Below are 26,047 nucleotides of genomic sequence, written 5' to 3'. Positions count from 1 at the left end.
CCTCTATTAGAATTGGTATAACCACTTTGGAAAATAAGACCTAGTCAAGTTGAGTGTAAGTGTCCTCAGCAACCCAGGATTATGCTGCTTCTAGGTCTCTCCTCAGAGAATCTCTTGCCTGTGTGTCCTAGGCAGTGAGCACAAATTGGCTTACAGTGGTGTTCTTGCTAATAGCAATAAAGCTGGAATCCATGACTGTCAGCAGTAGCATGGATAGGTTATGGTATTTCCCTAAATGAATTACAATTCAGTGATGAAAACAAACGTATCACAGCTACATGGCATCAGTCTGAGTGAATCTCAAAGATATGTTGTTGAGCAATAGAAACTTGCAAAAGAATACATGCAGTTGGATTCTATTATGTAAAGATCCCCAACAGGACAAACTAATCAGTATGTTCTTAAGAAATGGATGCATGTGTGGTAAAACTGTAAGAAGAGCAAGGAAATGATTAGCAAGTCAAGATCATGGCCACTGGGAGTTGGATGGAGAGGGTTGGTGGGAGGGAGGCCCGAGACAGGGGAGTGGCTCACGGGCTTCAAAGGCATTTGTCATTTTCTAGTTCTTAAAGCTGAATGGTGGGTACTTGCGTTTTGCGGTAATTTTATTCTTTAACCTATGTATGTAGGGTGTCCCAAAAATTGTATACACACACTTTGAATAATTATAAAGGCAGTGCTTATTAAAATACATTTCATTTTCAAAATTGAGCTATCAGCTATTAAAGCGTGCATACATTTTTTGGGGATACCCTGTATATGTTGTTTATATTTCTTTTGTACATGTGACATTTTAAGTTAAACCACTTGAAAAACTTAATGAATTTCCAAGTGTACCTATTTATTTAACTAGTGGGTTCATGATAGGAGTGGGAAAATCAAGTGTAATAGTTACTTCGGCGCTGATGCCACTTTTCCATCCGGAGTCTGGGATTCCTTTTCCATCTTGAGAGGATCGAAAACAGGCTCGGCCTGCTCTTCAAGGAGAGAGGCGCCTCTCCTCCCAGCCCTGGAGGACCGTGGTCGGGCACAGGCACGCTTTTCTGCTTGTACCCTCTCGATAGCACAGACATCTGTGGGCTGACCTGTAGCTGGAGATGGGGCGTTCATTGTGAAGTCAAATTGGAGGTAGAAAGCTATTAAGCTGTAGTTTGTCCTTGCTGAGCATTTGTGAACCGTGTTTCCCTATAAACTCTTCATATCTGCTGAACAGATGTCTTATTTCCTGTGTTCTATTAGGCTGGGAGCCATTTATTGAGCCCTGGCCATGCACTGTATCCTGGCAACAGCAGGCAGCTAGTCGTCTCCACCCTCCGCGACTGAAGCTGGAAGCCAAGGCCAAAACCCGTTTGGACATCAATGTCACCTCAGTGCTAATTGGTGAGTGGAAAGTTGTCCTTAGAAGATGGACAAATTTCCGTGCATAAGCCCCTTGTCTGGAAGACTATTAATCCTGCTTTAGTAAATACTTGGGCCCATAAAAGACATTGCTTGTGCATCATGGCTGCTTTCCTGGAAAACCCTAGCCTAGCCTCATGATTCTTCTCAACCCAGTGCTCCAAGGTTGGCACCCCAAATTAATGCTACCAGCCATCAAACAAGAGGTAGCCTGCTTGGGAAACACAGTGTCCATGATGAACTTCCCCATCATGCTGGGTCACTGGGCTTTAGAAATGGCTTTAGATTCACTTCCCTCGGGCAAGTCACTGAATAATTCTTAAAAGGTGTAATTTTGACCTTGTCTTTATAGCAGGGTAAGTTGCCTGTACTGTTTCCCATCAAGTATCATGTCATTTTGTTAGAGGTTGCCAAGCTAATGGTACATGTTCTGAAAGTTTCTTTGACCAACATGGAAATGTATATTCCTAGATTCGATGTAGTGAGTCAGAACCATTCTGTGCTTGTATTTATATTGTGTAAAACTCATACATGATTTATCATGTAACTCACGCTCACTGTTGGAATTACACATCTAATCTGATTTTTGGTGATAGTGTAGTTATCTCTGAGTGATAGATAGCACATGCTGTTGCAGACTGTGAACTTCCTTCAGTGTGTGTGTTGGATTGAAGCTCTCAGAATATCCATCGGCTTATTCTATGTCAGTAAGATGGAGGGAATGTATAGTGAAATAAGACCCTAAGTGTGTTGACCCCCAAATTTCATAACCATTGTTTTACATGATCAGATTTCATTCACTAATTTGCCTGAATATTAATATTACCTATGTAATAGTAAATTTGTCCTCCTATATTATTTTAAATCCTATGTTCCTCCTATTCTATATTATTGATCCTCCTATTCTATATTATTGATCCTCCTTTTCTATATTATTTTGACTCCTGTGTTATTTGTTGATCCTCCTATATTATTTTGACTCCTATGTTATTTCTTATAGAATCTGTTCATCTGGAGGTTTAGATAAAGTTTGGGGTAGTCTTTGAAAAGCTACAATAAACGAGCTTACCTCAAACAAAAGCGTTCATTGGTATTTTCGAATAGCATCTATTTAAAAATATCTACCAAAAGACATTATTGTCAGTGGTAAAGCTGTTTATTTAACATTTTCATTTCCTTATTCCTGATACTGTGCTGAAACCCAGAAACATTGCTGTGACCTCTTAGTGTTTAAATAAATCTCACTTATATAGCCAAATATTAGAATTGAAAACCACACATCAATGATTCTTGTTCTCAAAAGTATAATACCTGGCCCAGGCCTGTTTGGCTCAGTGGTTAGAGCGTCAGCCCACGGACTGAAGGGTCCTGGGTTTGATTCCAGCCAAGGGCACGCACTTCAGTTGCAGGCTCTTTTCCTGGCCCTGGTCGTAGCGTGTGCAGGAGGCAACCAGTTGATGTATCTCTGTCACATTGATGTCTCTTTCTCTGCCCCCCTCCCCCCCCGAAAAGCAGTGGAAAAAATATCCTCAGGTGAGGATTAAAAAGTAAAAATAAAAAACAGTACAGTACCTTAATTAGTCTACCAGGTCTTCACCCCGGCGTGGTACATTGTCATCATTTTGTTAACCTGCTCCCCCCATTGTAGTTCTCCTCTCAAAAGCTTAAGACCAGGCTGGAGGCCTGTCCTCTGGATTACAGCCTCTCGGACTGGGTAGTTTTCTAACAGCCTCCAAATTGGTCTTTTTTTGTCTCTAAACCCTGTTGCTTAGCATGAGATTCCACACTCTATACACACTAAGTGATGCTCTTTTGTAGACTTCTTTGCTATGTCCTTACCTCAGTACATTGTGTCAAAGTCACACCAGAGTATTTAATGTTCCTTGAATGTGCCATGTCCTTTCATGTCTTAAAGTCTCTGCAGAGAATATGCTGCTCTCTCTGCCTGGAAGGTCCCTGTGTCCCTCATCCCATCGGTAAACTGTAATCTCTACTCATTCTCTGGGTCCCAGAACAGAGGTCCCCCTCAAGATCCCGTGTGTACTCTTCCACTTATGCCAAAACAGAGTAAAGCTGCCCTTGTTCTGTGCTCCCATAGAATTTTATGTTTATCTTTGTTTTAGCTCCTCTCTCATTGTAGTATCGTTTTATGGTCATTAATAGTTGTTTCGTTAGCATTAATTTCTTTGAGTGATATATGGGGTCCTCCAGCGGACAAACTTACTGACTTGAAATGACCGGACTTGAGCCTTCAGTATTTTCTGCTTCTGTTCTAAATGTCTTTGGGGAATTTTTTCTAGACCAGTATGTAAGTACCAAGGAATCATGGATGGCAGATTACTGTAAACAGGACAAGGCAATGGACTCAGCCACATCAGAAGACTGGATGGGCTCTTCAGTGGATCCGCCAAGCTTTGGACAAAGTAAGAATTTGCTCTAAAAATGTCTTTAACTAAATCACTGTTGACCTGTAGAGAGCCATGTTTCATTGAGAAATCCAAAATCATTTTCTATGGAAAAACCAACAGGAAATTCTGTCTTCTCTTCTGTTTTAGTCTTTGTGAGAGATCTTTTTCTGGCACCAAATGCTCAACTCTTAATAGGAGCTCCAATTTCACCTTTGTGGGAGAGAGAGGACCTGCAATCTATAGTTCGAAAATTCTGGTGCCATTGCACAGGGACTGATACCCCTGAAAATGCATCAAGATCAGCCATTGCTCAGTTTGTGTTTTACTGGCCAAGCATTCCCATTGATTGAACCTTAACTGGATTTTTAAAAACATCTTTTCAGTCCAGTGTTCTAAATCTAGAGATTGGATATATCCTTAAAGAGAGGGAGGGCAGGATATCCCATGTGGAACAAATTGTTAGAAGGGGGCCCTGTACTGTTCATCAAGTATAAGAGAATTGAACACCCAGCCGCCTGAGGAAAGAGGAGTCTGTCTGTTCTCTGCTAACGATGTTTTCTTTCCTTAGTTAATGCCTCACTGTGGGGCTGATGTCCTCAGAGCTGGGGAGATTGTGATGGCCAACTGCATGGTCCTTAGTTGTTCCACAAGCCATTGTCATTCAAATTCAACCCAGCCCCAGCTCTTTCAGTGTGGTTTCTTTGGGAGTCTTGGCTGGACTTCACATAGCTCATGAATACTTAAATATTCCATCTGGTCTGCAAACGTGTCACGGGGAGATGGATTTTCGTAGTGTATGAAGTATTTGCACTGGTTTGCCTCTCCTTAGGGCATATAAATGTACTTTCTATCTGCTTCGTACTTCTAGAAGGAGGGACAAGGAAATGTCAGCTCTGCTTGCCCTCTGTATTCCCAGGCTGTTGCTTCTGAGACTCGAGGTCATTGCTTAGGAGCCTGGGCTTTTCAGATGTCATCAGCTTCCATTTTGGCTCCTCCTCTAACCTTCCCAACTTGTGTGTCAAGAGAATGTAGCATGGAATTCTACCCAGAAGACTCTAAATAATCTTTGTAATATGTCTCGTGTCTTAGGGAGTGTGTGTTTCTAAAAACATTCATACAGGGGGTCTTAAATCCAGTCAGTGCAAACGCTGGGAAGGCCTAATCTTCAGGATTCCAAGGCAGGGTTTTCTCTTGTTCCCCCCTCCCCGCCCTTTAAAAAAAGAAAGAAAGAAAAAAGTCCTCTTTCTTTAAAGTTAACAAGCTGCCTTGCCTATGTTAAGTGCCTCTGTTAAATTAAAGCTGGATTTTATTTACTTACAGATTTTTATGGTTACTTAAGCTTATAAAAGTGTAATTTTTTAAAAAATTAGACATAACTGAATATACCTAAATTTCCAAACCTCTTTTCTTATTGGAAATTCCTGGGTGGCAGTGAATCAAATAGGATTGTATTCTCTCTTTAGACCGACTAAAATAATTGTTGGGCATTTGTTTAGAAAGTCAGTCAGTTTGAGCCTTGTTGAACTAACCACAGACTTTCAAGTCTTATTCATGAATATTTAGTCTCATTCCCCCCAGATCTGTACATTTTACTCAGGGCAGCTTCCATGGGAGCCCTTGGAATGGAGATTCTTAACATGAAGTTCAGCCTTGGGGAGCTGCTGATTTCTCACTGTTTCTTTAGCAGGGAAAGGAAAATAGCCACATTTTTGGCATAATTGTTGACTTTGTTCAGTAAGGTCTGAAGTTCTGCAGGGAAACCTGGATGCCCTGGCACCTTACTGAACTGACTGGTTTTGTATCCCAAGGACATTGTACGGAAATCTCAAAAATAAATATTCTAATAACTGCCATGATTAATTTATAATATCAATAACACTTTGAGATACCTCCTTACTGTAAAGATGGTTAACATTGGAACACAGACAGGCTGTTCCCCTTGAGTTTTTGAGACCCCTGAGGGAGTAGCATTCTCAGGGAACGTAGCCTCTCCCCCTAAAATCTGTACTGATTGGCTTAGGTGACTTTTCTATGACATTTAAGAACATGCTTGCTTTAAATTAAAAATCCTCAAAAGGCTTGTCATTCTGTTCAAATGAACATTGAATACATTTTCTTTCCCCAATTGAGAAAAAAAGGAGCTTGCTTCTGTGACAATGCCTCTGTAATAAAAGCCAGTATAAAAACCGGCCTGCTCACTTTGTCAGATACCTTCTTGGCTCTTAGTAACCACCGAAGGGAATGCTGCTATGACTGCATGATGCTTGCCGTTTCTGTAATGTTCTCTGTTTATGCTTATGCTTGGAGGTGAGTCTTCTTATGCACTGTGTTTATTCTCATCTCTAACTTTGTCTCTCCTGTCCACCAGGCCTCCCCCTTGTCTACCTTAGAACTAGGAGCACAGCCAGTCTGACTAACCTAGAGCACCAGATCTATGCTAGAGGTACAGTACAGCCAAGCGAGGGCTTGCTTGCCTTTCCTCTTTTAAGAACTGCCTTGTACATCCATTTTCTGTGAATGGGGGCGCACCGAGCTTTGAGTACTTTGGTTTAGTAGCAGGAAAGAGATTTCCAACTAGTGAACAGAGAGACACCTTCTGTCAGAAGAAAGTGATGTGCTGGTTCATATGCTGTCTCTTGCATTCGCCTTAACCCTCGGTGGAAATGGTGTCAACTCCACAAGGTATGATGCAGAAACACCTAGGGTCAGTGAGATGATCCCTCATACCGAAGAGCAGGTAACTGGAAGAAACCCAGCCTCCACCAAGCAGTGTGGCCGGTCTGTGTGCAGCACGTTTAGGGAACATTTAGCCCGTAACGCAAGGGGCTTTGTGGATCAGGACCTCTGATGATGGGGAATAGAGCTGAGAAAATACTCCCTTAGACTCACGCCTCAACTTCTCTAGTGGTGACTCGGGGTGCTTAGGAGACAGAAAATCAAATGTCCTTTGTTTCTGTCTCTGACCATTTAAGGTTCCTTGAGAATTTGGTCAGTAGATATGATAGAAAACACCACAGGCATGCAGGAATTGGAACCCCAGGACGTGCATGTAATCGGAATGATCTGTGTGTGTGCTTGGCTCACAGTAGGTCCTGCCTGGGCCATGATGTCTTTTATTTAAAAAAAAAAAAAAAAAAGCCATTTGAATTTCTTCTACCCAGAGTTCAGAACTGGGATATTACTATGGGTTTTTTTCTGGAAGGTTTTACTGAGGTGGATTTTTAGGGGATGGCTCACAAAGAAAGCCCATGGTTGAATCTTCACTTATTCATGGATTTGTACCCTAAGCTTTTCTGTGTCTGTTGTTTAATCTTTCAGGCTAAGCAGAGTGTTACTCCTATTTAGTTGATGGGGACAGAGAGCCTCAGAGAGACTAAAGAAGGGCCTTCACTCATGTGACTAGCTAGTAGCAGGCCTGGAACGTTAATCTATTTCCTATGATTTAGAGAGCAGGTCCTTTCTGACAGGCTGGGCTGCTAAAATAGCAGGAAAACCTACCCTGTTTATAGTGGCCAGATTACCCTGTGAAACGAGTCCACGGGGTAGAAATTTCCTCAGTTGGAGTCATTTTAATCTGAAGTTGGACAGAAGGAGCTGCAGGTTCTCTGAGCCCAGGAAGAAATTAGGCCTGGTTGCTGGAGGCAGATTTTCTGAGGCCACCAGGGAGCCCGTTCTCTTTGATGGACTTGGGAATTTTGCCCTCTGGTGCTTTGCCAAAGGCAAATCCATAGCTGATTTGGACCCTAGTGTAGGAGATGTCAGACTCGTCCCCTGCTGCTGGGTTTGAACTTGTGAGCACTCCCTGTGTTTTGTTATCGGAGAAGTCGGTTGCCGGAGTCTCCCCTGGTATGTGTAATCAAAACAAGAAGCTCGGGGACCTCAGCAGTGTGCCTTCCCAGGCTATTTAATTCCAGAGTAATATACTTGTGAATATCTTTATATGGATTCCCAGCACTTTATTCTGTATTACAGGGTGATCAAAGCCACTTGCCACCTGTTCTTTTTAAATCTAGTTTGCAAATGGAAACTCACGGCCTTGCTTGCAGTGGGATATGAAAGCACAGCTGGCCTCTGCTCCTCCGGGCCCTCTATCCCCTGTAATAAAGCGGCTCTCTAGCTGCACTCATGGACGGAGGTGCCGCTCAAGGTGCCACAAGAAGGACTGTTTACCCTGCAGACGGCTCTTAAAATTTTTACTCCCCCTCTGCTCTTGTCAGCAGCCTCACAGCTACTCCGTGATTTTCTGCTTGATGAATATTATTTTTTTTAAAGCAAACCTTGGGAGCTCAGTGAGGCCTTCGGGAGGAAAAATGGGGATGCTCTCGGCAGAGTGGCTATTTGGGGGTGTCACTGAAGACTAACCACGGAATTGTGGGAGCACGCTGTCGACGACTCATTCATCTGGCATGTTGCCATCCCTCAGATTTCCCTGAGCCACTGTTGTCACCCAGTGGAACTCGCCTTCCCCTGAACTTGCTTGTTTTGCAGTGTTTCTAGTACTGACTTCTAGGCCCATCAGAGGATAAGAAGGGAAAGGGGAGGCGCTCACCTTTACAGGCTCTGCCCTGCGCCTCGCTCAGGAGGCCGGGGAGCAGGGCCTGGCCCAGCTGCCTCCCAGTCCTGTTGACAGGAAGCACGGGGGCCTGGAAGGTGACTTTAATTTTGCCGTAGTGCTCTCAGTCGGCAGATGCACACCCCGAGATCCGTGTCCTCCACAGCTGCGGGCCGTTTGCGTCCTGCTCTTGCACAGGCTGTCTTTGCGCTTTAAAGCAGGACACAGTGAGACTGGCTGTGCCCCCTCCCCCTTTAAATCCTCACCCAAGGATATTTTTCCATTGCTTTTCAGAGAGAGTGAAGAGAGAGACAAACATTGACGTGAAAGAGATACATTGAATGGTTGCCTCCCACTCATGCCCTGACCAGGCCAGGAGTTGAGCCTGTAACCGAGGTACATACCCTTGGTCGGAATCGAACCCAGGATCCTTCAGTCCGTGGGCTGACACTCCAACCACTGAGCCCAACCAGCCAGAGCTGTGCCCCTTTTTGTTGCCAGTGTGCATGTGGTGTGAGCACCGCAGCCAGGAGGCTCCAGCGCTGGTTGCTGCTGCCTTTGCGGTTTCTGCTATCCCCTCCTCCTTTCTTCTTGTGGCCCGTAGGGGAGACCTAGGCCTTTGGTCAGGGCAGCCAGTTGCCCTTCCTTCGGCAGCCTCTGTTCCATGCTAGACCAGCAGCGTGGGCCAGGTGTGGGCAGCTGGGTGTGGGCAACTGGGCCCCGTACTTACAGCCTTTGTCAGCTGTTTCTGGCCATGTGGTCTCTCACTCCTCTCATTTTTTTGTAGTGTTTATTGTCAGGTCAACTCTTCCTAGCATTCTGTTTCTTATAGTTTTGTATTGATCAGTGTTTCTTTCCAGTTTTTCTGACTAGAAGCTGTTCTGTGAAAAGAAACCATATTTTATGCTCCTTTTGTAGTCTCTGTAGTGCCTGCCTTCCAGCACACGGTAGTGGTATCTGTGTCAAAGAACGAGCTAACAAGTTCATTTCAGATGCGTGGCTAGTATATTTCTGACTCTCCAGGGAGGAAAAACTCCCAGCTATTAGTGTACGGGCATTGGAGGCATGGCTTTATTTCGTTATAACATGAATAGTATGACTGAGGTGGAACTTTGTGTAGGGGAGACTTCGTTAAAGCTTGGGCGTGTGGGCAGAGCTTGATCAAGTGGCTGTGATGCGTCTTGCTGCAGTTTGGGTTCCCTGTTTAGAATATATTTCCTGGGAATAGCAGGATCCATTTCCCATTCTCTCTCTCTTGATTCCAACCAAGTTAGGTTCTCATGCCCTCTGCAGAGATGAGGCCCCTAAGAATTATGGGAGGATTGGGGCTGGGGCAGTCCCACCTCACAGCTCGCTGTCAGGGAGGAGCGAGTCGGCCCGCAGCAGGCAGCAGAGTACTTGGCGTTCCATTCGTGCCCTCTTCCCTCCCCCTTCAGCCCTTTTGCCAAGAGACCATTTTGGGCACTGTCTCCAGGTTGGGTGGGGGGTGGCCTTCCCGCACAGATGAAGGGGATAATAACAGCTGCCTTCTGTTTATTCATAGCAGAGGTGAAAACCCTCAAGCGCCGGCAGCCCTTCGTCCCCTTTGCCCTGAGGAATCACACAGGCTGCACTTTGTGGTTTGCCACCCTGACCACCACGCCCACCAGGTAAGAAACGCTTGACCTGTTGCTCTGAGCCCTCTCTGCCACCATAGGCTCCTGTGAGCCAGCCTGGTGAGTCCCTTCCTGAGGCTCTTGGATTGTTCTTGATTCAGTTACTTGCTTTCTCGCTGAGACTTAGGACAGAGGTTCTGGTTCTCTGTGGAGGAACAGGTCCTGAGTCTGAAATCACCAAATTATGATCCTGCTCCTGGTAGACATTACGTTTAAAGTCAGAGTCAACCAAATTAAGGCTGTGAGTGGGAAGTGAGAAAGAAAGGTCATTCCATCTTTTCTCTTTAGCCCCCCACCCCCTAAGAATTGTCTTTCAAACCTAAAACACACCTCAGTCCAGGTGGAAGTGGCTGGAGTTCGGCAAACAGTGAGGAGTCACCTAGGGCCAATTGAGGCTACTCTCCAGCAGCTATCTCCATGAGCACACGGGTCTCACCAGCATAGGTAACGAAGAGCATGAGCAAGTAGCAGAATCAGCTGATTGGAAACCCCATTTTTCTGCCTCCATGAACAATGAGAATACAGGGGATGGTTCTTGTTCTTTTTAGAAACAGTTCAGGTCTGTTCAATTCTTGGTATTCACTCAAGTACGACTTTTAGAAGTCATGTCTCAGTTTACATAGTGCCCTGTGGAGGCAGGTGACCGTGTAGTGTAGCTTTTAGTTATATCTCAAGTGCCAGATGAGCTGCGATTGATCACAAAGATACCTTTAGTTACTGACCTTTACATCACCCTTTGGAGCCAGGGTATGTGGCCTTATTGCTGTGAATCGAGGCCGGGGAGGCTTTCTCTCCCAGCAGTGAGCTGTGTGTGAGAGGGAGCTGGAGAGAAGGAGGGACAGGCTGATATTGTCTAACTTGTTTCCAGGGCTGCACTGTCTCACAGCGGGAGTCCGGGGGCAGTTCCAGAAGGAGATGGAACCTTTCTCGATGATGCTCACAATGTTAGTGAATGGAGGGAAGTCCTCACAGGTGAAGAGATTCCCTTTGAATTTGAAGCACGTGGAAAGCTAAGACACAGGTAAAACATGGTTCATTCTTTTCCTCAAAAATAATTTTATATATGTGATATGATTTTCCCTAATGTTTTGCCTTTTCACTTTATTTATTAAAGATTTTAATGATTTTTTACAAGGTATTTTGAAAATCAGTGTTTCTTTTCCTTTTAAAAAATATAATTACTATCTTGTTATCTTGGAAATACATTTTCCCCCCATTGATTATCTCTTTATTTGACATGTGTGTTTCACATGAAGCGTAGACAGAGCATAATACTCATGTTCATTGCCTCCCAGCCAGGTTTGCATGATGCATGCACTGGCAACATGGTATTCCTAAAAGGTTGACAAAGCATGTTGATTTCTATTTTAATTGTGCCACGTAGCATTTTTAGCAAGCAGGTATTTTCAGGTAGCAGAGCCATGCTGATGAGATACACTGATGCTGAGGATGTTAAGGACCACTCATCTAGGGAGCCTGCTAGCTCTTACTCCTGACTTTGTCAGCCAGAGGACTGGAGCAAACAAGAGAAGGTTGTGGCTGGTTACTGAGAGGTCATAAAACATCTAACAGAGTGGCCTTGTGTTTGCAGACATTGCTAAGTGGAATGGTATCCAGTGAACAGGTTAAGATTTTAGCATTTGAGCGTCATATCTGTTTTCAAGCTGAGCTGAAATGTCAGAGATTGGCTTCCCTTATGCTTTCACGATACTTTAAGTCTTTGTGTTCAGACCTGCTCCTGAGTCAAACACTTCTTCCCGTGCATGGATTTCTACCAGCCCATGTCTCTCCTTGTGGCAGATTACCTGAAAGCCACGGTAGAATTTCCAGGGATGAGCAGTGAGCATTTTCCTGTTCTGAAAACCTCCTGGAGAAGCTGACTCTAAACTGTCGGCTGTGTTTCTTAATGAGCATTGCCTCTGTTATATTAGAAGGGGCTTGCCCTCTTAGCCATTTCTGTTTAGTTGCCATGTTTTGTAACGCATTTCAGGTCCCACTGTTCTGCTTGAATTCATAAAAATAAATGCCTTTTCTGGCTTTTCCCCCTTTGGCACACTGTACCTACCCCGCTCCCTCCCTCCCTCCCTCCTTCCTGTCAGCCTCAAATCCAGATCCCCATTTCAGGCTTCTGGCTTGAATTAGGCAAAATCTAAAATAGAATTAAAGGTGCAGTTTCCTCCTGTCCTCCTGTTCTGCCCACTGCCTTCTGCTTCAGGTTCAGCTGAGCCCTGCAGCCTGAGAACTCTAAGGGCTCTATCTCTCAATACGTGTCTGTGGTCTGTAGGCCTGGAGCCAAACATCGAGTGTGAGTCTGAGAGAAGTAAGGTATTCAGCAAGAGAACCAAGAAGAAATGTCATTTCATGCATTTCAAAGAGTATGGTTATATGATCAGATTGCTACTAGAACACTTACGCCCCGCTGAAATGGTTTAGTTAACGTCACTGTTTTATAAAGGTTGGGGTGGGGTTGTTGGGGAAAGACCTGGGCTAGTGTACAGGGTTTGCGTGGCTCATACAAAGGAGGGCAAATGCCACCCTTGCTCACGCTTTACAAATCTTGCAGCTTTAAGTGTAAACCCAGTTAATACATTCTCTTGATTTCTCTTGCATTAGGTAATCCCTAAAAGTCCTGGCCAACTGGCTTTTATGTCATTATGTAGTAAATCAGATTTGAGTCTTTGCTTCTACTTTTCTTTCCTTTTTAAGATTGTGCTTAATGTATTTTTCCACGTTCTGCCCGACAGACATACCCATGACCTCCGGATCCATCAACTGCAAGTGAGAGTGAATGGCTGGGAGCAAGTGAGCCCTGTGTCCGTGGACAGAGTTGGGACCTTTTTCCGATACGCGGCACCAGATAAAAATTCATCTTCCTCTACGGTATGTGGCAGGGGATGGGTGTGGACTGGGCCCTGGCCACACTCCCCTAGAGCCAGGCACTCACACAGTACAGTAGCCTTGCTCTAGTTGAGTTTTCTTGCTCTTTATTTCTGCTAGCTCCAGGAAGAAGACCTAAGATTATGTCAAACCATCGTAAGATTGATAATCAATATGTAGATAAGCTAGCCAATGGATCACTTCAGTAAAAAAAAAACCAAGGTCTAAAATTGACTATAACACGTGCTACCGCGCCTGTGCTGACCCATTCCATACCCAGCTGGCCCACCTGGCAGTTTGCTGGCCTGCCTAGCGTGTGTTGGCTTTACTGCACATACTGCGATGCTTTCCCTGTATACTGTCTTCTTTCAATTTCTTACAATGCTGCTCCTTGATCTTTCTGGCTCCGTCTGTCCATCTCCTCTTGGCATAAAGACAGATATCCACTGCCGTTTATCTGATCACACATCCTCTCACACACCTTTCCCCAGCCTGCAGTTCTCAGGCTGGGAGGACCAGCCTGGGATGATGCAGGGAGCATCCCTCACTAGAACATGCAGGTGAGGGCCGGCCTCCCAGCTCATGTGTCTGCCATGGTGCTCTCGCCCTGGACTCAGTCATACTTGTGGGATAACTGCACTCATGTTTAGGTAGCCAGCGGTGAGTGGGAAAGTGCGGATTTGCAGAGGTAGCTTTCGTCATGCTTTCTTCATGGAGAAACACTGTTCTTTCCACTGTCCTCTCTTGTGCCCCAGGTTTCTTAGAAAAGGACAGTGTCTTTCTAAATTAATTTTCTGCCAAATTTCCTGTCTAGTAACAAAAGGACTAATTCTCCAGGACATATCTTTCTGTTGTCTGGATGTGTTCTGGAAATTTGTGTCCAGGGAGTGGTTGTAAAATGAGTTGTTGTTTTTCCCTTATCTTCTAAGATAAAGATGTTTTCTCTTGGAATTAGACCATACTTTGCTAAGGATATTTGCAAACACCAGCCTTTCAAGTAAATTACATTGTCATTGAACTAATGATGCCTATACTCTCAGGTCTGCACTGACTCTGACTTTTGGAATCTTCCTTAGATTGGCAGCCCAGGCAGCAGAACGAATATTATTCATCCGCAGGTTTATGTGAGTACGACTTTCTGTCACTGTGTTTATTGCACGTTGACACTGTGCCTGAACTCTACATGGACGTTTATTTCTTAATGATCAGGGGACTTTATGACATATAAGTGATTGCAACTTATCTCCTTTTCTGTTAATGATTACCTTCTTTTTAAAGAACTTTCAGGAGAATGTTTTCACCTAACTTGGTAGGTGAGACCGAGTGTCACAGGCAAGGAAAAGGAAAAGCAAATGTTTGGGGCCAGCATCTCCTTCTCTTTTGAAGTTAAAATAGAAATTAATTCTTGTCTGGCGATGCATAGCTCATACATTTGGGACCGTAGGTTGTGACAATAAATAAGAATGAAAAATAGTAAATTTTATTTTTTTTCCTATTTGGCGTTTGAGGCATTGTCACAAGATGATATTGAAAGACTATTCTTAGGTTTTTTGCTTATGATTTCTTCTCCTTTAGGGATAGTAAGTTTTGCAATGTGAAATTTTAGTTCAGTTTGGAGGCATCAATATCAAGATTGTAAGCAATCGTAATTGGCCTGGCTGTGTTGGGCTTTACTAGGCTGGGTCCTGGACGCCTAGGTGATGACTGTGCCTGGGATTGTCTCTCCAAAAGCACTCCAGACAGTTACATTTGCCTTTTCACTGGGGCTTCCTGGAAGGCTTGGCTCAAACATGGAGCTCTTCGTTTTATTGGTTATTAGGTTGGTTTTCACATACTGTTTGTTTTTAATAAAAAAGTTGGCAGTGTGAAAGGCTTGGATGTGGTGTCATTTGTTTCTCCAGTAAAAAAGCTTTGTCAGTATGTTCTGGACACCCATGCTCAGAACAATAGTTTCAGGAACCTTCTCTTTGATTTACCTGATGTGGGGTTTTATACTTAAAAGAAAGTGTTGTTGAATGTGTGAATGAACGTGTGGAAAAAGAAGGTAGTGGCTTCAACCCAAGACTGAACATAGATACCTCCCTTGATTACGTTGAGTTTCTGAATCTCCATGTCAAGTTTATAAGAGAGTGATCATTGAAGGGAACTTAGAGAGACTTATTGTGAAGGAAGTTGGTTTTTGAAATACTTTGAAATACAGATGTTGGTCTTTTTCTGTGGGTACAGTGAATAGTGTATGGGCCTAGAGAGCCATTTTTATGATGTTGGGGAAAAGTCATTGCCTTTGTGAAAGGCATAGCAATGTAGACAACCCTTCATTATACACTCTCTGGGCTTTACAAAGACAAGCTACAGTTTCAGAAGACTCCCTTCTGCTCTTGTGTATTTTGGACAGTTCCCAACCCATTGTTAGTGTTCAGAGAGTTTTCTCACTTTAATATTAATCTGGGAGGAAGGTAAATCACTTAATGTTTTACAAAGTCCTGCCTCAGTGTTTCTGAACTTTTAGTTGCTTCCCATGATCTTTAGTCCCTTCCAGCAGAGCCGGCAGCACGTCTTGTTCAGTTCCATGTAAGGACTGGTGTGTAGGAACCCAGTGACATCATGCACGAGGATAATCTCCAAGAGACACAAGTTTGGGAAATTTGATGGGTTGATACCAATCCCATCAAAGGTGAATGTGTCCAGAGGCCTAGGATGGATTGCTCTTTGTGACACACTTTGTGATATCCCTTCTGAACAGGTTAACTGTTTTTATAGAAATGTTTAGAACTGGCTCTTTTAAGAGTGTATTCATAGGCTGTTCATGCCTATTAAAGCTGAGTGGTTTTAGGGCTTTGTGACTAATTTCACCAAAGAGCTATCCTAATAATAAAATGCTTTGATTTGAGCATTCTGGTTGGTATTGTTGTATTTTTATGCATTTTTTCAAAATCTTGGCTGTGCTCTCTTACTTCGATGTCTTTCACAGTTCTCTTCGCTCCCACCTGTCCGGGTGGTCTTTGCGGTGACCATGGAGGGCAGTGCCCGCAAAGTCATCACTGTCCGATCTGCCCTTGTCGTGAAGAACAGACTTGAGACACCAATGGAGCTGAGACTGGACAGCCCATCGGCCCCGGACAGTAAGTTCTGACATAGTCTCTCCTCCTTTTACTCTGAGATAGCACGGCGCTGGGTGGGAGACCCTCACTGCGAGTGCTAATGCTTATTTCTGTGGCAGAGCCCGTGGTGCTTCCTGCAGTCATGCCAGGGGACTCCTTTGCTGTGCCTTTGCACCTTACTTCTTGGAGACTGCAGGCCCGGCCCAAAGGGCTGGGCGTATTCTTCTGCAAGGCTCCTATTCACTGGACCAATGTTGTGAAGACGACGGAGGTTAGTAGCAGCAAACGAGAGTGCCACTCTATGGACACAGAGAAAAGCCGATTCTTCAGGTATGCACGATACGTTTCATGATTACAATAGAATTAAACTAGAAGTCAGTAACAACACGATACTTACACAATCTTCAAATATTTGGAAATTATACATTTTTCAGTAACCCATGTGTCAAAAAAGAAATCACGACTGAAATTAAAAATATTGCAAACTGAACAGTAATAAAAACCAGACATATTAAATTAAAGTGTAGAGGATGCAGCAGTAGCAGTTCTAGAGGGAAATACTGTGTAGCTCGGTGCTCATATCAGGGAAAAAGGAAGATGTAAGATCACTGCTCTTTCTCAAGTAGAAAAAGAGGAGTGATTTAAATGCAAAGAAATAGAAAAAGGAAGTGATAAAAATAAGTATGGAAGTCAGTGAAATAGAAAACAAATTGAACAATGTCAGACTTGACTTTTTGAAAAGATTCATACCTTTAACAAGACTGATCAAGGAGAAGAGAGAGAAAACACAATTTACCGATATAAGGACTGAAAAAAGAAGACATTATTATAGATCCTGCAGACCTTAAAAGGATTAAAAGAGGTATTATGAACAATTTTATGCAAATTAATTCCACACTGGAATGACAAATTTTTTGAAAAACACAGATTACCAAAACTGACACAATGAAGAAATAAAAATCCAAATAGCCCAATGTCTATTAAATAAAATTAATCTATAATAAAAAGCCTTCCCACAAAGAACACCCTAGGATTCTATGGCTTCATTAGTGAATTCTACCAGACATTTAAGGAAAAAATAATACCAGTTCTATGCAAACTCTTTGAGAAAGTAGGGGAGAAGGAAACAGTATTTTACTCAGTTTATGAGGCCAGCGTATCCCTGATACCAAACTGATACAGATATTATATAAAAAAGGAAGTTATCACTTTATATTCCCCCATGAAGAGTTGCAAAAATTCTTAACAAAACATTACTAAATAGAAAACAGTAAGTGAGGTTTATCCCAGTAATGTAAGATTAGCTTAACATTTGAAAATCAATAAATGTAATTCACTATGTTAAGAGACTAAAATCAGATCTTCTAGTAAAGCAAAAAAAAGAAAGAAAGCATTTAAAAGAATTCAACACTCATTCCTGACCCATTCCTGATAATGCTCAACAAAGTAGGGCTGTAAGGCAATGTTTCCAGTCTGTTAAAGGGCACCTATCATAAACCTACAGCTACCATTATACTCAGTGGTGAAACCTTAAGCTCTTTTTCTTAAGATTAGGAAGGAGCCACTCTGGTTGATGGTGCAGTAGTGGTCCTAGTCATTGTAATGAGGATAAGTAGATAAACAAGAAATTGAAAAAACAAAAAATACCTGAAAAGGAGTAAAACTGTTATTATATGCAATTGACAATTATGTATGTAGAAAACACCATGGAAAATTATGAGACCCAGTACATTTACCAAGATTTTAGGATTCAAGATCAACCTATAGAAATTAATTATATTCTTACATTCTAGTCATGAACAAATAGAAAGTGTGATTTTAAAAAACAACCACCATTTACAGTGGCATCAAAATACAGTTACCTAGGAATGAATCTAAGGAATGATGTAATAATCTTCTATTCTGGAAATAACAAAGCCTTGCTAAGAGTTATTAAAGAAAAGCTAGCAACTAGAAATATATAAGCAAGTTCATGAATGGGAAGACCCAGAATCATTAGGCTTTCCATTCTCGGTAAGTTGACCTGGAGATACAACCCAGTTGGCTGCCAACAGGGTATGGGGTAAGTCAAAACTGCTGTGTTCATACATTGGATATGCATCAAATACCGATGCACACAACGTGGCTGAGTCTTCATTAAACTTCATATCATGCAAAAATAGCCAGAGATATACAAAGAGTAGTATATGCTGTATCATTCCATGTTTATGCAGTTCAAGAACAGGCACAACTAATCTATACAGCCATCAGAAAGTGGTTACTTGATTGAGAGGGGAGAAGATTTTGATTGGAAAGGGATATGAGGGAACTTTTTGGGGTGAGAAATATTCTATGACTGGTTTTGGGTGGTAGCTGTAGAGATGTATATAATTGTCAAAACCCATCAAGCAGAACATTTAAAATCTATACATTTTAACTTGCAAGTATCTTGCTGAATTATTGAACCATATTAATGTTATGCTTTCTCATACTCAGCTAAGGAGCAAACATTCAAATTCTTCATTCAGGCTGATGGTTTTTACACCATTTTGTCTTTACAGGTTTTGTGTGGCCATAAAAAAAGAGAATTATCCAGATTACATGCCCTCAAACATATTTTCTGATAGTGCAAAACAGATTTTCCGGCAGCCCGGGCATACCATATACCTCCTGCCAACTGTGGTTATCTGCAACCTGCTCCCTTGTGAACTTGACTTTTATGTTAAAGGAATGCCCATCAATGGGACACTGAAACCTGGCAAAGAGGTGGCTTTGCACACAGCAGACACATCCCAGAACATTGAACTGGGTAAGGACTCAGTCAGATTATCACTTGTAGTAATTCCATGAAAATTTCAGTGAGTATTTTGTGATTATTTGGTAAACATTTTGGAGAAATTAGTGTATACACTATCTCAATAAGCCAGCTCAAAGGGTTTATGAAGTTTTAAAAAAATGTAAAACTTCTAAGTTAGAAAATTACCAAAAGAAAATAATTGAATAAATCCAAAAGATTTCCAGAGGGAGCACTCAACAGAGCCTTTTTTCTTATGTTGTTCTCTCAATGTATGGCTGTAGAAAGTCATTTCATCTTTTCAAACCATGCTTTTCCCCAGCTATGAAATGAGCAAAATCATGTCTCCCCTTCTCTTTTCAGGAAAGGGAGAAACATTTGCCAGGCATGCACTGTACTCCAGGCATTATGTCAGGTGCTGCACACATGTGATCTTATGTAACCCTTAAGTAATAGTTATTTGTCCCTAGTCCTGATGAAGAAATTGAGAACGAGAATGTTTAATATCCAAATACGTTCAGTGTTAGGTATGAATGAATTTGTGGTAGAGAATCACTGGAATCATTGTCCTGTTTGCAGCACTTGTAGCAAAGAGGTGCTTCCGGAGTTTGGGCAGGAAGTATGTTTCTTTAAGGCTGTTGCAGACATGCTGAAATATTGAGGACTTAGATGGTTATCTTTTCACAGTTTTGTGTATCATCTCATTTGATCTTCATAGCAGCACGTTTCAGGCAGAGAGATAGCTGCTGCCCCCATTTTACAGACAAGAACCTGAAACTCACTGAACTGTGTCCCACAGTGATAAGCTGACATGTCAATGAGCTTCATTTAGAGAAGAAAATGAGTACAGTGCTAGTTGTCCCTTCTAAAGAAAAGAGGTCTGTCCTCTGACATTTAAGTATTTATTCCACGAATGCTTATGAGCCCCTGCATGGAATGGAAATGGGCTCCCACCACTACTGTGTGCACACCCAGCACTCTCTATCTCCCGTGGATTATCACTTTTCATAACAGTCCTGTGATGGAGATTCTGTTATCAAACACAGTGGGGTTAAATAGCTTACCCTGGACCATGCAGATAGGAGGGCCAGACCGGGACTCGAGGCCAGGCAGCTTGGCTGCAGGAACCTGGACTCTTGCCCTCTGCTTGCCTTCATTGTGTTTTAGGCACCCTGCATAGGGCCTGATGGCTGGTAAGCTCTAATAGCCTTGGCTGTTACTGGTAGCTTTCTGGCATTTTCACCTTTCTGATTACACAGCTCACACTCTCCAGTGTGACTCCCAGGCCCTCTGGTTTGCTTCAGAGATATTTGCACCCCAGCTAGGGGAAGATGGCCACTCTAATGAGATTTTGTGCTATTGAGAGACATACTTGTTGGTTTCCCCAAAAGGAATCCAGTTTCGTTTGTGGGGTATTTTAACAAACTGAAGTGAGAACTCAGAAAGACAAATAGCTTATATCTCCTTTAGGGGTGTCACTGGAGAATTTTCCGCTCTGTAAAGAATTGCTCATTCCACCTGGAACCCAGAACTATATGGTAAGGATGCGACTCTATGACACCAGCCGGCGGCAGCTGAACCTCACCATCCGGATTGTGTGTCGTGCAGAAGGATCCTTGAAGATCTTCGTTTCTGCTCCATATTGGTTGATTAACAAAACAGGTATGTGTAGAGGCTGCTCAAGTAGGCCTTTGGCATTGGCCATGGGAATTCAGATTCTTTTGCTCAGCTAACTAAATGGATCCAATGCAAATAGGCTACTGCAACAGCCTAAGTGGCTGGAACTTTCCTGCTTCCATAATAGGTGCTCAATCATGGTCAAAACTGTCCTTTAAGGCAGCAAAATGAGCCCACTAAACAATTTAGTTTTCCCCCTTCCCCCCTTGATGATTTAAAAAATTTTTTTTACCACTTATATCTGTCTTGAATAGATTGGGTGGGATTGATGTAAACTTTTCCCCTCCTTCTTGAAGGGTTACCACTGATCTTTAGACAGGACAATGCAAAGATGGACGCTGCGGGCCAGTTCGAGGAACATGAGCTGGCCAGGAGCCTGAGTCCTCTCTTGTTCTGCTATGCCGACAAAGAGCAGCCAAACCTGTGAGTACAGTTATTTATGGGAAGGGGAAATAAGTTCCTAGGGAAGGGAAAAATTAGCAAAGGCTGTAGTATATCCGTGTAAGTAGAAATGTACTGTAGATAACAATCCTGACTTGGCAGGGGACTAGGACCATGACCTAATGGGATTCTTTCGGATCTCATTTCTGTGTTACTTGATAGTGAAAATAAACCATTTGTTTGGTTTATAATGAAAGCTAGTTTTATTTTACATGTATTGAAGTAGTTCTATTCATAACTCTGCCGGGGAAGAGAAACCCACATGTTCTGTGCCCAGCACGGTTTCCTTCTCCTGTCAGCTTGGCACAGGTAGAGGGGCTGGCATCGGGGTGCAAGGGTGGTGCCTGGACCCCCGGTAAGGCCTCTGCCCCACTAGTCCAAGCCAGGTCGTTAGTGTAAGGATTTGAAATCACCTCTTCGTCCTGGAAATAAAACATGCCACTTCAGGGCCTCAGTGCCCCTTGCCTGTTTAAAGCAGGGAAAAGCACAGTTGTGAGGATTAGGTGCCATGTCCTTGTAATGTGTGGTATGAGCATTAATTTACTTTTGTTCTTGGCTTTTACATTCTGCCTTTTACAAGAGTCTTAATTTATAGCTGTAATTCAAATGGGCATATTAGGCGCTGCTAAAATGCCATACCCTGTTATCCACAGAAGTTTGCTTGCTCTGAGCTTAAGAGAAAGGCTTAGGGAGTGCCACATACCAGTAGGTGCAGACTCGCTCACTGGGAGGGCTGGGATCTAGGTTAGTGCTGTAGTCAGGAAAGGATTGACTGGGCCCTGGACATGGTGGGTATACAGATGTTTGCCATGGTCAGCAAGCCCAGTTTCACTCTTCCTGAAAGTATTGGACAGTTTTTGGATCTAGAACTGGACATTCATAACTGTTTAATTTATCCAGGGAATTTGTAGTTTGCAAAGCATTTCCACATGGACAATCCCATTTGATTCTCCCAGCATCCCGGTGGATTAGGCAGGGCAGGAAGTACTGTTTTATTTTAAGATGAGGAAACTGAGGCTCAAAGAGAGAGAGTTACCTGCCCAAGGTTGTATTGCTTGTTAGTGGCAGAACTGGAACACACGTTCAGGAATTAGGGTTCCAGGGTCCGCGGTAAGACACTGGCCAACCAAACAGTGCTTTGCGTTGTAATAGTACCAGGCCTTGGGAGGAGTGTACCATTAGCCACATCTTCCTCATGTACTTGTCCTGGATGTACAGAATTGTGTGCATACTTTCCTTATACGTTTAAGGTATTTCAAGAACCCTTGAAACACCTGAGTCAGGAAAGTATCAGTTTGGCTCAAATCCTTGCTTTTCAGGGGAGCAATAGATATTGTAGCATTTTCTGCATGCCTTATGCTTGTAGAATCTTCATGTTTTTTCCTAAAGTGTTCAGTTGAAGACGTCTGCGCATTTACACATTTTTGTCTTGTGGATACCTGTACGGTAGGGCATTAGCCACCAGGTAGCCACCCCGCTGTGCCTGGGAATCCCGTGAGTGAGGGGGGGTCAGCATTAGCGTTCTAATTTTGGACGATAGCTCCAGCAGTATTTCCTGACTAGAACAGGTCGATGAGACTTGCTTATGGATAAATGTATCAATCTTTGCTTTTCTGCCCCACAGCTGCACGATGAGAATCGGAAGGGGGATTCATCCTGAAGGCATGCCGGGCTGGTGTCAGGGCTTCTCACTGGATGGTGGTAGTGGTGTCCGGGCTTTGAAAGTCATCCAGCACGGAAACCGCCCAGGGCTGATCTATAACATTGGTGGGTCACGCGTGGGGCAGTGGGAGGAACAGAACCACTGGCCCATGAGCTCAGGCTTGGTCATAAGCTGGCCATGCACTCTGGCCTGGCCACAAACGCTGGCTTTCTCATTTGGCACTGGGTTAGGTGTCCTTCCTCCGAATGCTAGATGGCTGTCAGCACAGACCTATTCTCCTAGGGACCTGAGGAGCTACCTGAACACTGCCCTTTTGAAGTCTGGGCTCTGTTCAACCTAAGTATCAGTTTGGCTTAAATCCCGCCTTTCGGAACACTTAGTGCTTTTTCCCTCCAGGGTTTCCCACGCATTCATTAACATTTGCAAACCCTAAGGGGGTAAGAAGCTGTGCTCTCCCTGAAACTGAAGCGGAGAGGCTAGGTGATGTGCGCAGGGCAAAGGGGAAGTCTGGGTCAGGGGTGGGATCCTGATTGGAGCGAACACATTTGAAGCAGAAAAGGCAATAAAACGCACTTGGTGGTTACAGTGATTAGAAGCCCAGTAAACTAGCCTCCCTTATGGAGGTGGAGGGCGGCATGGGGACAATACTGCACCTGTAAACCTCACAGCCACCTGTAGTTCTCAAAAGGTTTTCTGCAGGGTTAAGATAAATTTGATTTAAATATGCTCGGGTGTAAAATGTTAGCAGTACGTCCTTCCTGTAGTGTATAATTTCCAAGGATCCAAGCACCACTCAGTGTGGAATGGTAGAAAACTGTCTTGGACTGCGCTGCCTGTTGAGCTGTGTGCTGAGGATGGTGCTCTGCCCTGCACTAGCCACGTGGGGCACCTGAGAGCACGTTACTGAGAAATATGGCCAGTGGACCAAGGAATTGAGGTTTTCATTTTATTGAATGTAAATGAATTTAAACAGCCACATATGACTAGTGGCTCCGACTGAGACAGTGTGTAAGTAGTCATGTTGTGCAAGCAGGACCTGAGATGGTGTCCTTAGCTGTTTACCCTGGGCCCCACGCAGAGTCAGGGATGTGTTTCAGTGCTGGAGGTTTTATTAGTAATAGAGTCTCTTCCAAGTACAGTTTGCTTTTCATGTTGTTTAAACCTGAATTTGCATGCATTCTCCCTTGTCACGGGGCTGCCTACTTTAACGTTGACATTAAGATTTTTAACAGAAGAAATAAACTTTAATTTGACTTTCCAGCTGAGGATCATTTTCTTTACTTTTGCTCACATTTGTTCGCTCCACCCCTTGAATAGGCAAAGGCTTTTCATGCTGTGTTTGGTTTTCTTTTGGGGTATCTTGTCCTTGATACACTTTAAAAAGCAAGCGACCACAGGTTGGCTGGAAGCTGTAGTTGGGACAAGTTGGGGGCGGGGTGATGGAGCTCTAGCTGCTGGCGCTAAGGCTTCACAGAGTTTTCGAGGGAGGCAAATCGAGCTGTCCAATCAGACCTATGCAGTGAATGCGCGTGTAAACATATAGTAGGACAGCGATTTTCAGCCTTTTTCATCTCATGGCCCATGTAAACTAATTACTAAAATTCTGTGGCACACAAAAAATATATTTTTTGCCAATCTGACCAAATAAAAGATTATTTTGATTGATTTACAAAAAAATAATAATAGTAATTTCCTACGCTTTTTGCTCCAAAGTGACTTTTAAAAAAGTCAGGTGCCTCTACTTGTGTATAAGGATTTCTGGTACCAAGAATTAACCAGTCAGGTGCAACCTTATTATGTGATGTGTGCAATAAGGTGCAGCTCTATTGCATGACCTATATGTTTATAATTCAAGACAGGGCATTCACACCAGATGGCTATTGTGTTGACTGTTGTCATTTTTATATTTGACCATCTAAGGGAAAAGAGGTCAGAGCCCTGACTAAATAGTCAGGTTTTGCATGTTTTAAAAATTCTTGTGGCATACATTAAATTGCTGTGTTAGCAGCATACATTAAAATTCATTACATATGTTTTTAGGGACAAGACTATGATTTGAATTTTGTTTTTATACCAAAGAAAGCAACAGGTGGGGTGGGCTAAGATCGGACTTTGTAATTCTTAAGGGTTGTGAGATCTTGGCACATAATGTCAAGGGAATTTGTGGAATCTCTTACTTGAATATTTGTGGAGAATTTGATAGATAACTAGCTCCCTATCACGAAAGTTTAAAGCACAGTCCCAAGCTCAAAAGCCAGGGAGGGCCTTGCCTGTTAGCCTCGCATGTACCTCCAAAGGAAGGATTTTGTACATTTTTATCTTGTCAGCTGTTCATTTACTGAGGGTTTGCCAGAGCAATCTAAGATGAAAAGGAAAATAAAAAGCCTGCTTGTCCACCCTCCATATTGAGTCTCAGTGCTATAGATTCTCTTTATAATGTCAAATTAAACACTTTTTTTTTATAAATAAATGTTTTTATTGACTTCAGAGAAAGGGGAAGGGAGAGGGAGAGAGAGATAGAAACATCAATGATGAGAGAGTCATTGATGAGCTGCCTTCTGCACGCCCCCTGCTGGGGATCGAGCCCGAAACCTGGTCATGTGCCCTGACTGGGCATCGAACTGTGATCGCCTGGATCGTAAGTCGATGTTCAACTGCTGAGCCACGCCGGCTGGGCTAAACACATCTTTTGTGGGCAGACTTTATATTGGTTGAGATCAGCTAGCTGTGATGACATCAGCTTCTGAGAATCAGTGCTTTTCTCTATGTTACACACAGAAGAGTGATAGGGAATATCCCTACTGCAGTATTCCTTTGCATTTCTTAAATACAGAGTTTTAGAAATCTTTGTTTTTGAAATTTGCTCAGCCTTTTATTTTGAAGACTTACATGAAAGGAACACCAGATTTTTTAAGCCAGTACAAATGAATTATGTAGTTAACAGATTGGAATATTTATAATTGGAATGATGTTGGGACATCCAGGACACCTAGTTGTCAGATCCTAAGGTCTCTTTCCTTTTTTTGCTTTTCCTGATACTTGTTGCCTACTGAGTACGGTCCTTGTATATGTCCCACCATGGTGTGAGCAAGGGCTCCTGAGGCAGGCTGCCTGGGTTTGAATCCCAGCTGTGCTGCTACTGGCTGTGTGACCTAGGGCAAGTTACCTAGCTTTTCATGCCTTAGTTTCCTCATCTGTAAAATGGAAAGAATGAAAACCCCTAACTCATAAGGTTGTTATGAGAATGTGGAAACTTTGGTAGAGGGTGTAACTTATATTAAGAGTTCCATTAGTATTATTATAATATTTATTATCTCTACTATAAATATTTTTATCATTGTATAAACAGAGCTCAGCCCAGCGCCTTGAATATAGTTACTATATTTATTGTGTGAATGAACAAATAGTTCATCCCATTGAGTTTTGTGTTTTTAAAACTTGTTATCAGATTTTTAAAGCTAATTCATTGCTGTTTCATTTTTTCCTTTGGGACTTGGTGTTT

General features: G+C 43.0%; 1 protein-coding gene across 2 annotated transcripts in view; it reads left to right on the top strand.

Moving 5' to 3' along the window:
- The window catches only part of VPS13D (vacuolar protein sorting 13 homolog D), a 208,616-nt gene that overhangs the window by 72,216 nt on the left and 110,353 nt on the right, over positions 1 to 26,047 (top strand). Inside the window, exons 37-49 of one of the 2 annotated variants that reach the window (XM_016205658.2) lie at positions 1,240 to 1,380; positions 3,699 to 3,821; positions 6,175 to 6,249; positions 9,905 to 10,007; positions 10,882 to 11,034; positions 12,758 to 12,893; positions 13,967 to 14,014; positions 15,862 to 16,012; positions 16,111 to 16,321; positions 18,532 to 18,779; positions 20,235 to 20,426; positions 20,738 to 20,864; positions 22,507 to 22,649. In XM_016205658.2, the coding sequence (XP_016061144.2) occupies positions 1,240 to 1,380; positions 3,699 to 3,821; positions 6,175 to 6,249; positions 9,905 to 10,007; positions 10,882 to 11,034; positions 12,758 to 12,893; positions 13,967 to 14,014; positions 15,862 to 16,012; positions 16,111 to 16,321; positions 18,532 to 18,779; positions 20,235 to 20,426; positions 20,738 to 20,864; positions 22,507 to 22,649 (1,851 nt within the window). Of the gene's footprint in view, positions 1 to 1,239; positions 1,381 to 3,698; positions 3,822 to 6,174; positions 6,250 to 9,901; positions 10,008 to 10,881; positions 11,035 to 12,757; positions 12,894 to 13,966; positions 14,015 to 15,861; positions 16,013 to 16,110; positions 16,322 to 18,531; positions 18,780 to 20,234; positions 20,427 to 20,737; positions 20,865 to 22,506; positions 22,650 to 26,047 lie in introns of both variants that reach the window. The other variant, XM_016205659.2, reaches the window with a different exon arrangement.

Source organism: Miniopterus natalensis, chromosome 9, assembly GCF_054644295.1.
Source record: "Miniopterus natalensis isolate mMinNat1 chromosome 9, mMinNat1.hap1, whole genome shotgun sequence".
NCBI lineage: Eukaryota > Metazoa > Chordata > Mammalia > Chiroptera > Miniopteridae > Miniopterus > Miniopterus natalensis.
The sequence above is the reverse complement of the archived record's forward strand: the minus strand, read 5'-3'. Positions and strand labels throughout refer to the sequence as shown.